Source organism: Manihot esculenta, chromosome 8 (assembly GCF_001659605.2).
Source record: "Manihot esculenta cultivar AM560-2 chromosome 8, M.esculenta_v8, whole genome shotgun sequence".
NCBI lineage: Eukaryota > Viridiplantae > Streptophyta > Magnoliopsida > Malpighiales > Euphorbiaceae > Manihot > Manihot esculenta.
Genome location: NC_035168.2, coordinates 39,084,791 through 39,098,627, shown reverse-complemented (window position 1 = coordinate 39,098,627; position 13,837 = coordinate 39,084,791). Strand labels below are relative to the sequence as shown.

General features: G+C 35.6%; 1 protein-coding gene across 2 annotated transcripts; it reads right to left on the bottom strand.

Annotated features, from left to right (window-relative positions):
• Positions 1 to 2,714: 2,714 nt before the first annotated feature.
• LOC110620591 (zinc finger protein VAR3, chloroplastic) lies at positions 2,715 to 7,110 on the bottom strand. 2 transcript variants are annotated; one of them, XM_021764391.2, is made up of 5 exons: positions 6,531 to 7,110; positions 6,317 to 6,434; positions 5,420 to 5,709; positions 5,208 to 5,306; positions 2,715 to 5,119 (listed from the first exon to the last, which is right to left on the bottom strand). In XM_021764391.2, exons 1-5 carry the CDS (start codon positions 6,986 to 6,988, stop codon positions 3,295 to 3,297), a joined length of 2,790 nt encoding a protein of 929 aa, XP_021620083.1. In that variant the 5' UTR covers positions 6,989 to 7,110; the 3' UTR covers positions 2,715 to 3,294. The 2 variants fall into 2 exon arrangements, with proteins under 2 accessions (XP_021620083.1, XP_021620084.1); XM_021764392.2 differs by having other exon boundaries at positions 5,420 to 5,703.
• Positions 7,111 to 13,837: the final 6,727 nt, after the last annotated feature.

Genomic DNA, 13,837 nt, shown 5'->3' with positions numbered 1-13,837 from the left:
AACCACGAAGAAAAAAGTCATCTCATGCATAATAAAGAATAGTTCGGATATGAACGAAAAAATGAAAGTTTCATTACAGCGCGTTACAAAGACCCACATTACAGAACAAAAAGCTATCCTTAGAGGATTTACATGACCAAATACATCGTCTACGTTTACATCACTATCACCTATCATTATCCTAGTTTTCGACACAAAGGAACTCTTGAATAAGGGAAACGAGCTCAGTAGGTCGGCCGAACCCTGCTTCGTTATTATAGGAGAACTGAACAAGTTGATTCCCATAAGCATTTCTCACTGTTCCCCTACGGACAAACATTCGGTTGCCCAAGTGTGATGCACGATACATTCGAACAAGCTCAGATATTATATGCTGTTCAGATGTCGAGCATGAAAAACATAAGTCTTCGAGTTACGGCCTCAAGAAGATCACAGAGTATATATTCGAAGGCATCGCCGGAAGCTTGACTAAGTGCAGCAGATCTCAGCCTTTCATAATACAGGTACTTCACACCAAAAGGGGTAATAAATTGATCATTTTCGCCACTTCCATTTATATCAAAAGAAGACAAAATGGACATCGGGGAAATTTCCTTCTCAAAGGAAGATAGAGTCAAAACAGACCTCCCAGCAGCCCATAGCCTCTTTGAAGCCCGAACAACAACCAAAGGAGGAGGCCAGCCGGACGATCTGGGTAAAACAGTTTCAACGACCTGCCAAATGACTCCACCCATCAACCGCCCTGCTAGAAGGACCTCAGAAGCAATACTCAGACTCCCTCGAGGTAATATCAGATTTTCAAGAGTTTTGGACTGATCCATCTTTCTCTCAGGTACTGCAAAAAGTTCCAAACAGAGAAGTGAGGATAGTTTTTTGTTAAAGTAATGAAAGCAAAGTTAAAGCAAATCCCTGGGGCAGCAAAGCTATGAAGCCTCCAACTCACCTTAATCCGTTTGAAGAAAACGTCAAATACATCCTTTGCGGAAAAAACAGGAGAATCTCGCGGGAAGGAAAGACTCCTTTTCTCCGACAAAGGGCCTAGAAGTAAAGAAGAGTCAACACTGATATATACTCGAAATCTGAAGTCTTAGCGCAAAGTAATTCTAGACTCTAAGCCCACAATGTCAGGACCTTTAAAAGATATTCATGGACAAGGAAAAAGAAGCGCGTCCAGGCGATAATGACAAGGAAGTAAAGCAGAGCAGAGTATCTGAAAGGTAAGGAAAGGCCAGAAAAGGAAAGAGACAGATAGGATTCGAGAAATGAGGAATGACAAAAAGATGAAAGGGTATTATGAAGGCATCTGAACACGAGCAGGCGCAGCCATAATGATTCTCGGTATTCACCCCCTCGGCAGTTGGAGCAATAACTACCGAGAAGGTGAAGGGGCAATTGATGACCGCTGGATTTCTTCACCCCGGTCCAGGGCCTCGGCACAACCTAAAGCCCACAAAGTAAAGGCCCACCTACTTGGTACTCAAAGCAGGCCCGGCTCACCCAACCTTCAAGGACGGGCTCGACCAGTCTTCCCCGCTTAAATCAACCCAGTCCGCGACCACAGGCCCTTCCCTCTCTAGCCCAACTCTCGGCCCAACCCAGGATCCAGAATGATACTCCCCAGACAGCCTGGCAGATCCGCACGAACGTACGCACAAGGAGAATCAGAGGCCGTTACGCATGGGGCAGGCGCCTGATACCCTCGTACGCCCGAATCTGTATGGCAGAGACGCGTGGCCCAATCCCGGAGAGACCTTTACACGTCACCAGCAAGCAAGACGAAATAGATAAAAGGGGAGTCCCCTCCTCAGAATGTTTAAGTTTTACTCTCTAATACAAAACCCTTGTAAAACCCTATTCTATTAGATCTCAGATCATCATGTTTATTTAAATAAAAAATAAATTAATTAATTAATTATAAATATTTTTTATATTTTATGATAATTTGTATTATTATCATATAATTTTTTATATATTAATTATTATGTGGATTGAGTATTTATTTTTTAAATTTTGAATATTTAATTAATATATAATTTTTTATTAAATAAAATATTATATTTTAAATTATATATATATATATATATATATATATATTAAAATATTTATATTATTAGAATTTAATATATTAACCAAACGTATTTAAATTATAATTTCTAAAACATAACTTTTCTAGATGTGTCCCTCAATAAATTAACTTCCATCTAATTAGATCATTTTAAACCACAGGAGGCATGCGAGTTGAAGCAAAGAAAGAAAAGATGGAACCACGTGTCATGTCTTGCAATCGGGAAGTTAGGAATTAAATGGAAGTTGGTTGGGTGATTTTCCGTCCACAAGCAAGCGTCTATGTTGGGCGGAGTGGTACACTCAGAGCTTGAGGACCAAATGGACTTGTATTTATGCTTAATGGATGGCCTATATTTTTTTTTATTTTTTTAATATTTTAGATTTTAATAAATAAATTTTATTATTAACATTTCTAATTAAAGATTATTTATTCATTTGAAATAAATAAATAAATAAATTGAGTTCCATTTACTTCAATTATATAAAGAGGATAATATAAATTTATATATAAAGAGGATAATATAAATTTATACTTTAATTTAATTAAAAAGTATAAAAAAATACTATATATTAATCGTTTTGTCACAGCGACTCTAACTGCTTACCAACGGAATTCTAACCAACTCTTAGGTATTTCTAGACAAAAATTACCCTAAAAAGGAAGCTAAGAATTTGATGCATAAACCACTTCGTATTCGCTACACTTGAATGTAAAGACTTGCATTATGTAAACATCAAATATGTCCTTTCCCTAGAAACAACCAATATATACCAAATCCTCATAATTTCCATCTTTTTCTTCTTCTACTGAAAAAGAATTCTGGAGGTGAGACTGAGGGTTAGCTGTAGAGTAGATTCCTTGGCTGCTATACTAAATAGAAATGTTCCTGCCCCAGAGACACGACGTGATGTGTAAACCTCCCATGAAGCTGAGCAGTCTAATATTTGTACAATCAAATTCTCCAGCCTACAAATGTGAACAATGTAGAAGATGAAAAAACAAAGCATGTTACACATTAACCCTGCAACTCCAAGGCAAGCAATATCCAAATCACAGTTCCAGTTTGACCAAATCCTCCACCCAGATGCTCTAGCCGTGAAAAATAATTACTATTAACAGTGTGTCTCCATGGATAGGTTTCTTTACTTCACTATAAGTAACAAAATTTGAAAAGATTAAACGTCCATCTCAGATTCAAATACTTCAGTATAATCTTCAATAGTGCATCAGCTATTGTCACTTTTCTTCACTGGATCAGAGCTCACAATTGGAAGGTTTTTTCTGTACTGAGTAGATGTCAACCTCCTCTCCAATGGTGTTTTCCTTTTGCTCACAACAAATCTGTTGACACCTTTCCGCATTGGCATTATTGAGGGGAAATCTTCATCTGGGATCTGGCTAAGCTCCGATATGTCCTTGATCTGAGCAACGCGTCGGAACCACCTCTCAGCCTTGGCCTCCTCTGACATGTCCAAAGGATCTGGTTCCTTCACTGCTGACCCTTCCAAGCTTTTTCCAGTCCAGCTATCCCTAATTTTTTGATTCTCAGATGGATGAGATGTAGTCTCCGTCAAGCTTGCTGCATTATTGACATCCTCTTTACTGTGGAATCCACTGCTCCCGCTGTCCTTGCCATTTGTTGGGGAATTAGTAAAATCTTGTGGCGTACTCCCTATCAGATTTGATGTCCCACTAACATTTTCATTTCTAGAATATTCACTGCTCCAACCATCCCTGCTACTAGACTTGGGATCAACAACAGTTTGAGTTGAATTTCCACTAGTTAATGCTCCTGCTTTCTTTCCATTTGAGTTTTCCCAAGTTCTTGAATCTGTGCTCCATGCACTGTACTGTTTATTTTCCATCCCTTGAACATGTGATCCACCAGGCATGCCAGCTTTACTGTCATCCGACTTCTCAGGGAACTTCTCTAGTGTGGCAGAATTTGCAGTTCCACTTGTCTCATTATCAGTTGAATCAGCTACACCTGGCTGCTGATTATCCTTTTTAGCGAAGTAGTCTGGCGGGAAGGGCACAAAGGGCACAAAATTGGTATCATTGGCTTGCTCCATGGCCATACGTCTCTTGTACATTGGATTAGTCAAAGATCGATCTTTCCTTTTGCTGACTACAAATCGATTCTCTCCTTTGCGCATTGGCATAATTTCTGGGAAGTCCTCATCTGAAATTGCACTAGTCAGATCTGTAACATTATGCAGCTCTGCAACTCTCTTAAACCATCTCTCAGATTTTTCAGCTTGTTCTTTCTCTTTTTCATTGCTCAGAGCCCGGTCCACAGGCTTCTCAGAGGGTTGCCAATTTTCTGATAACATACCAGTTTCTTTTCTTCCAGAAACTGCACCAGCTTGCTCACAGGTGCTTGAAGAAAGGCACTTATCGTCCATCTCCAACTTATCACTCCTAGCCATCTTCGATTCATCAGGTTTCTTGGCAAATGTATCTGCAGGTAGTGGCACAAATGGAACATAATTGCTTCCTCTAGAGGCACCATACCCTTGTGAAGGTGAATTAGGAGCAGAAGATGGAGTATTTGTTCCTGCAATTTGACCACTACTGAGGGTCTTGTTTTCCAATCCGGAGGCAGCTGCCTTATGACCAAGCATCTCATCTAAGCTTGGCTTGATTGATTGCGTGCTTTGAACACCACCACCACCCTCAAGAGTGTCATCATTGCCCAAGTTTCTCCGATGCTGGGCATTGGCCAGCCTCCTTTCAAGTGGAGTCTTCCTTGTGCTGACAACAAATCTGTTGACTCCTTTCCTTAATGGCATGATTTCAGGGAAATCTTCATCAGCTATGGCACTGCTCATGTCTGAAGAACTATCCAGCTGAGAAATTTTACTAAACCATCGCTGCGCCTTCTCTTCATTGGCAGCCAGCCTGCTATCCACATCAGCTGCATTTGTGTTGCTACCATTGCCATACACCAGACCTGATCCAGAATTGTTGGTACCAAACGAAACCTCACCAGGCCGCTTGCAATCACACCTTAAGCATACCGTGTTTCTAGCATAATTAAAGAAATCACATCTGCAAAGGAGAATTTCCTGATTAATAATTGAAATGTAGGCATGTCAACCAACAAGCTTATAGAAGAAAAGTGAGAAACAATGCTCACTGAGGACACTCCCACTCCCCACCAGTTAGCTGCCTCTTTGGCCGTGCTTCTTCACATTCAAGACATTTCACATTTCTAGCAAAATTCATGAAACTGCACCTGCTCATAAAACAAACGAACATAGAAATGTTATCCCATACAAAAGAATGATGAGTTATAAGGAAAGAAGTTGAGGAAAAATGATGCAGAAACAAGAAAAATAAGGACTCTACCTTGGGCAAATCCAGTCACCTCTTTTCATTTCAATGTTTTGACCAAGAGGCTGTGGTGCTTGACCTGTTGCTTGTCCATATCTATCTGGGAATTGATTTTGCACGGACATAGATTGGTTTGAGGCTGGAGCATAGCTCAGCTGCGCCAATTCACTCAATAGATTCCGAACAGATGATTCCACAAGTTCACTATTTGGTACATCATTCTTCTCCAATAAAACAAGATTGCTTGCATAACTTAATAGAAACCTCACCAAGTCAATAGTGTGAGCTCTATCTATAATCTGCATCTAAAGATACATGTTGGATAAGCAATTGGTACATTTTGCTACACCAATAAACCATCAGTAATCTGTGCATGTACATGACCTGGTCCTTCTACATTTCCAGAGAGGGATAAGAACTAAAAAACATCATGACAGGTTCAAAAGACCTATGGTTATTATTCAGGGTGATGGCATTTATGAATTTCTTGTTACAACCTTTCTCCACCCTCTTTTTCTTAATTTCTTCTCTCCCTCTATTCTTCAATGGCTTTCATGAATTCTAAGGGTGCTTTTCTTAACTACATAAGCAAATTTACTTATACGATAACATCAGATATTTAACGTCCCCAGCAAGGATTTGAATGCTTCCAATATAAAAAAATTTTTAAAAAAATCAAAATTTCCCCTCACCAAGCTATCATTTTCTGCAGAGTCACAGCTTCTATATTTACACCTTCAACAACTAGTAGGAATTTTAATATGGCATCCCAATTCGCGAGTATGCCACAACAATAGTTCAGTATGCATCTTGAATTCCATATACATCATAAATTTTTACTCATAAGCAACTGACAAAATAGATGCTAAATATTCATAAGCATTGATAAATAAGTCAATGACAAAGGCTTACATTACTATGGCCACTGCCCAAAAATGACCTCATCCTCCTTCCTGAGTCATCACCATTTTTAAACAAAAAGGGCATCCCTTTCTCAACAATCACTTCAATATCTTTCCTCGACAGCATCCTATTCACGGGCAAAGCAAGAGAATAAAAACATGAACATGAAAATCCCTGTATCACATATCACGCAATTGAAGAGAAAATACTATATATGACCCACCCTAAGAGATCAGGCCTTTCGCGAGCAAAAGCCAAGCAAGCAGTGGCAGCATCTGCAAAATCCTCTGGCAAATTAACGCCTGCCACGAACTCTAACTCGATTTGGATGCCAAATTTATGCCTATTAAAATACCCAGCTGCAGATAAATTACTGATAAAATTGTTCCACTCAGGCCACGGATGGGGGGTACGAGTTAAGGATGAGGGAGGTTCAGTGTAATGGGGGAAGGCGGTTTGGGTGTGGAGTTGTTTGGAGGCTTCAACTTTTAAGGGGCGGCGAACAGAATGACAAAGAGAGGAGGGAAGGTGGTGGTAGTGGTGGTAAGAGAGGTAGAAGGAAGACGACGGGACCCGGTGCCGATGGCGGGAGAAACTGAGAAGCGCTGGGCATCGGCGGTGGAGCAGCGGGGAAGGAGTTGTGGTGGTAAGAAGCATGAGGAACCTGGTGGCGCCACCCATTTTCAGATATGCTAGAGGTGGAAATGCATGAAATGGCAACTGGCGATTACGGTGGCGCTAAAACCCTAAAGGTGGTGAGGATTTGAGAGCAGTGGAGACTCTGGCTAGTGGCTAAGAAACACGAACACTTATTTCCAAGCTGGAAATATCTTGTATTTTTTATTAATGATTAATATTAAAATTATATTTTAAAAAATATATGTGTGTGTTGAAATATGAAAATATGCATTATTTATTTTAATTTTTTAATAATATGTGATTTATAAAATAAAACATGATAAAAAAATAATAACTCAATTTTCAAACACTTTATTAAATTATCTCAGAAAATTAAACAACAGATAAAATAAATACATATATAAAAACTTAAATATTTTTATAATAATTAATTTATATATTTTAATTTAGATTTGTAGGGTCAAAGGCCCATTGAGAAAAGTGTTCATTGTGATGTAATATGAAAGGCCCATTAATTAGTAAGTTGTTGGGCTTCAAATTTTACTTAAAAAATAAACTCAAACTAATAAGAAATTAGCGACCAAGTGTATATATCCATTCATGGGCATAATTTAATTTTTAAATTTTTATATTATATTCAGAAAATTATTGAGGGAATTTTTAGTTTCATATAGCATAAGGGTATGTTTTAAAATATTTTCATGATTGTTTTCAAACTCTTCTTTCAATGATGTACTTTTAATCTTGTGGAGAAAAAGGGAAAGTCTGGTAGTTTGGCTTAAAAAAATTATTGATTACTACTTTTTGTATTGATAAATTCTTCCACACAAATTTTGACTTAATATGTAAATATCCATTATAATGGGCTAGGGCTAGGGCTAGGGTACTCGTTTGGATTATGGGAAATGTGCATTCCATCGACAATCACTTGCTATATATTATCTTATAATTATTCTTGAAATGCTTTCATTTTCAATTCAATAAAATAATTTTAATTAAATTGAGCTGGACCTCAATATACATTTTAAAATAAGTTAATTATTTCGTTCGAGTTTAAATTTCAAACAAAATTATATTTTTTTTTCATCGATTATAACTAAATATTTGAAGTAAATTTGATTTCTACACACAAACAATTCTTATCCTTTTAAAATATCATTCAATTTTTTAATTTTTCAAAAATGTTATGATCAAAATCATTTCTAAATTGGATATATACATATTTTTAATTTATTTTGTGATGTTATTGATGACATATAATTATTTAAGTAATTAATTTATATCCTAACCTCACATTCAACTTCAAAGAATGAATGTTTGATACAATGTGGAATTTATTAGGTAAACATATATAGTTTCTTTTAATTAAATAATAATTGACTAACAAAAATTTACTAAACTTGTCTATTCATTTTCCTAATGTGTATATATATATATATTTTTTGCCCAATATAAATAAGGCAAATAGTCAAATAAAGTAGGAAAAGCTTCGATATATATATCTTACACTTGAGAGTACCAATTTCAACAAAGGCTGCCCTTCATGTTCCTATGTCCTTTTTTCTAGAAGAAGAGTGGGAGGCTGGTTGGTTTTTTTTTTTTTTTAAATGAATCATATTAAAGAAAGGTTAAAAAGTTAATGTTAAAACAAAATATTATAGCAATTAATGTCATGAAGAAATAAGACGTTGCTTAGTGCAAAATTTGGAATTGTATTAGAAAAGTCAAACCCAAAACCCGCCAGAATCTGTTACGCAAGTCTGTCCACTAACACACAATCCAGACCATGTTCAAGCAGACCTGGCATACCAGGATCCGGACTCAATAAAAAGGGATCCAGCTCACCTAACTTGATGCGTTAGTGGAGGAACGGACCTATCTACACCCATGACCCTGTTAGCATGAGCGCCGGTGGAAATTAAATAGCCGTCTGACAATGGAGAGAGGGGGGAGTACGTCCGTACGTACGGCTCTGTATGATAGCGACAGGTGGCACTGTAGCAAAGTGGTATTATACATCACTAGAGGATAAATAGAAAGGGAATAAAAGAAGAAGGCGTGAACCATTCAAGGGAGGCTTACTGACACATATACAAACCCTACCCTCTTCTAAATCTCATATCATCAATTGACGCTATTTGTGGGAACGAATGAGATCTTCTCGTCACCGTAGTTTTCATCCTTATTACACCTACTAAGATCCACATGGCCAATCACGTCGATAATTATGCAGGAAACATTCCAAACAATCTGAGAACTGCTCGGGAATGACCGCAGTCCTCATTCCCTAGCTCTGTAGTGCCAGGAGACGGTGAAAGACCCAGGAGTCACCACCTACATCAAAAAGTCATAGGGTGAAAGTCAGATAGAGGAAGATGTCGATATAAAGAGAAAGGGCAATGTAGGAGTGATTCATAAATCATGAAAGAAGGCGTTATAACTAAGTTGCACGGTCACTTCTTTAAGTCAAAATATTTTCATTATCATGATTAGTTATAAAATTAAGATTGTAGACGAAAGCCTTGTGTGTATGAGACTGAACATGATGGTATACTGAAGTAGCTTAAAGGCATGAATTTTAACATGAGAAACATTAAGAAAAGGATTGTGTTTACGCATACTGTTGAGAAAAAACTGTAAAATAAATCATGAATTATTATTTGGTGAATTCTTTGAATCTCATAAAAAGATAGGATTGACCAAAATTGATATTTGTATTCACTTGTAATATACGCTGTACAAACTTTTATTTTGCAGAAAAATTTTAAAAAGGAATGAAGAAGTGTGTGGTAGGTGACTGGTCTCGAAAAATAATCGGCACTACAAAACCGACTGGGAAGATAAAGCTCTCAGTGAGTTAGGTGACCGGTCTCGAAACATGACCACCGGCACTACAAAACCGGTTAAAGAGAAGAAGACCCCAGTAAGGTAGGTGACCGATCTCGAAACATGACTGTCGGCACCATAAAACCAGCTGGGAAAATGAAATATCAGTGAGGTAGATGACCGGTCTCAGAATATAACCGTCAGCACCACAAAACCGGCGAAAAAGATGAAGCCCTCACTGAGGTAGGTGACTGGTCTCGAAAAATGACCACCGGTACCACAAAACCGGCTGAGAGGGAAAAGACCCTAGTGAGGTAGGTGGCCGGTCTCAGAACATGACCGCCGGCACTACAAAACCAGCTGGAAAGATGAAGCACTCAGTGAGGTAGGTAACCGGTCTCGAAACATGACCACCGGCACCACAAAATCGACTGAGAAGATGAAGCTCTCAGTGAGGTAGGTAATCGGTCTCGAAACATGATTGCCGCCACCACAAAACTGACTGGGAATATGAAGCCCTCGATCAAGTAAGTGACCGGTATCAGAATATGACCGCCGGCACCACAAACAGATTCAGAGGAGAGCATGAAAAGCATAGAATTTAGGGATAACATGCAAAGAGTCACACAGAAATGGGTAAAAACCTCAATGAAACAGGGGGTAAAGGGAAAAGTCAGGCCAAAATTGCGTTGCTTAACGAAGAAAATTAAGCTACGACCCTGTTGGGGTCTACCAAGCCCGCCGGAGCTGGATTGAAAAGAACAATTCTCTCGTTGAGGAGAGGAGCCCTAATCCTATAAATGGAGGTATCGACATACTCGCTGGAGAAAAAACTGAAAAGGGACAAAGGAGTGATAGAGAATATCAAATCCACGATATCAGGAATTCTAATGGAAGCCATGAAAAGAATGAGACATACCACGGAGCAGAGATTGCAGAGGCGAAGGAGAACGAGTTAACGGGAGCAAAGCAAGAAGAAGAATCGAGAGCAAAATTGAGAATACAGATTTGAAATGGGTAAAGGTGGAGAAAAGACTTTTTAATAAAAGCCTCCCTAGAGCCGCGCGGTCATAATTGAGACTTCGGGATTTACCTCCTCATTAATCATGAAATAACTAATGAGCAGGTAAAGGGGTACTTGATGACCGTTGGGCCTCTGACACCCAGGCCACAGTTGAGCCCTCGTAAAAAAGTCAGGCCCAAAACCTACTAATGTCCACTACACAAACCTGTCCACTAGCGCACAATTCAGACCACATTCGAGCAGGCCTGGTAGACCGTGGCCCGGGCTCAACAAGGAGGGATCCGGCTCACCTGACTTGATGGGTCAGTGGGGAAACGGACCCATCTACACCTATGATCCTCTCAGTACGAGCGCCGGTGGGAATTAAATAGCCGTCTGACAATGGAGAGAGGGGGAGTACACCTGTACGTACAGTTCTATATAATAGCGACAGGTGACACTGTAGCAGGATAACGGTTATATATCATTAGAAAACAAATGAAAAGAAAATAAAAGAAGAATGTATGAACCATTTAAGGAAGGCTTACTGACACATACACAAACCTTATCCTCCTATGGATCTTAGATCATCACACTCTTTTATGGGTCATTTTATAGTCCTAATGGATCACTTTCAGGACAATACAATATTTGTTTGATCTAAGATTGTACTTGATCACAAAGGTATTTTTGGGTTAAGGGTAGGAGAATAATTTTTTTTTTTTTAAATAATTAATTGTGAGAAATATATATTAAAAACTCAAATTTAAATTTAAGAGATGAATTATATGTCTTATCATGCCATAACATTTATTATCAGAGAGAGGTAATTTTATGCTATAATTGACACAAGACCATGGTAGCTATGTATTGAGAGAGTGAGAGGGAGAAAAATACCACCTACAAATATTTAATGGGATTATATTTATATAGTATTATATGGTAAGAAATTAAAAAGGTGCATGCATGAATGTGGCAAAGATCTAATCTTAGTCCAATTTGAAAGTGACTTATTCAAAGTATTTTCCCCTCAACAAAGCTTTTCAATTTTGAACCCCACAAATCAGATATCAAATTAGGTCTTCCATCATTCTCTCATTTTACTTATGGCCCAAATGCTCTTTATATATAACACATTATTTTTCATAAAAAAAATATTAATAAAATTCACATATAAATATTTAATTTAAATTAAAAAAATTAAGTTTTTTCAAGTAAAATATTTTTATTGATATGCCCAAAAAATATGAGCCTTGCTATAAGTTATATATGGATAAATAATTTAAACATGAGATTATTGTTATTTTTATTAAAAATAAATGCATGTCCTTTGATATTATTCAATGGGGACACCAAATCACAATTTGATTCTCATTTGCAAGTTTAACAACCATGATAGTGACTCAAATTTCTTATATGTGAAAAATATATGTTTTAAATATAAAATATATAGCAAATTAATTATTTATTTATCATAAAAATTTAATCTAAGCCGACATTAATACATAGTATTGAGAATATTTACAATATATATATATATATTATAAAGCTTTGTAACTCTAAATTTTATAAAAAGATTAAAAAAAAAAAAGAATAGGTATGTGTTACGGTGGTGCTGGCCCTCGTGCTTAGAGTCCCTCCATTTTGTATTACGGGAAAATGTACATTTTCTCCTTTTAGATAAATCTCAATGTCTTATTTTATAAATTAATATTTTATTATTTTTAAATTACAAGACATGAGATTCTTGGAAATGCAATTAGGGATGATATGCCGACAACGAATAAATCCAATTAATTATTATTATTATTATTACTAAACTCAATTTTATATTAGAATAATTTTAATTACCTATTTATTATAAATAATTTCATTATTCACTAAACTTATTCATATATACTGTTTATATGATAATAATAACTAAATAATGTTATAAATTTAGTTTAGATTTCAAAAAATTTTATAAATATTAAATATTTTAGGGCTGTTGAAGATTTTATACTCATTAAAGATTTTATAATCATCAAAAATTTTATAGTTATTAAATATTTTATTTATGAAATTTAAATATAATATTAAATATGATTATTATGATTTTATTATATTATCACAAAATTTTTATAATTATATACAATGGTTGATTTTTCTATAATAAATAGTTTCTATTTTTATAAAGATATTAACTTTTATTTTTTATTTTTTATTTTCTGTATTTTTTATTAAATTATAAATTATAGATAAATTTTTATTATTTTAATTTTGAAAATTAGATAAAAAAATTTATTTAATTTTAAAGATTACAAAATAAATTTTTAAAGGAAAGGATGAATCTGACTAAGATTTCACTATTTTATTTTATTTTTTTAATAATATTTTTATAATCATTAATATATCTGACGGCTGGCAGAGTATCACCTTTCTAAATTTTTAATTTTAAAAAATGAGCAGATAAATTTTGAATTTATATTCTATTTTTTAAAGTTAATAAATTAAATTATGTTTTACTAAAATTAAATTCTAGAAATAAATTTAAAATTTAAAATGTATATTTTTAATATTTTAAATTTAAATGCAGACCATTGTATTTATCCCTTTAACGTCATTCCTTGAGTACTCAATTTATTTATTTTTTTTATGCTCCTAGAAGGAATATTGGGAATTTTAAAGATTATTATTTCTTAGTTTATTAGGTGAAAATTTTGGTGGTTTGTGACTCAATCGGCAATTGCCTAGAAAGATATTTTCGTGATGCTGATCGATATTTTCTATATGCAATCTCTATTTTTCCTTTTTTTTATGTATTTTTTTCAAATAAATCCAAATATTCACAAAATTAGTTATAAAAAAGCTACTTGTAAATATATAATTATAAAACTAGTTGTATGCTTAATGGTGTAGTTGTCCTACCTAGGATGTAAAGATTAGTTGAATAACTATGCACAACTCTTTATATTATATAGTATGTTTACAGCTTAGTGGTATTGATAAATTCTGATTTGTTTAATTTTCTAGTAAAGAAATATGGTTGAATTTAGTGGTGGGTTGGCCAAGTGTTAAAAATT

Bases quoted from the DNA above. Each gene is read 5' to 3' on its own strand.
- LOC110620591 (XM_021764391.2), bottom strand. From the start codon at position 6,988: ATGGGTGGCGCCACCAGGTTCCTCATGCTTCTTACCACCACAACTCCT. The intron at 5,710-6,316 runs GTAAGCCTTTGT...ATGTATCTTTAG, and splicing joins TGGGCAGTGGCCATAGTAAT to ATGCAGATTATAGATAGAGC. The intron at 5,120-5,207 runs GTGAGCATTGTT...TCTCCTTTGCAG, and splicing joins GGGGAGTGGGAGTGTCCTCA to ATGTGATTTCTTTAATTATG.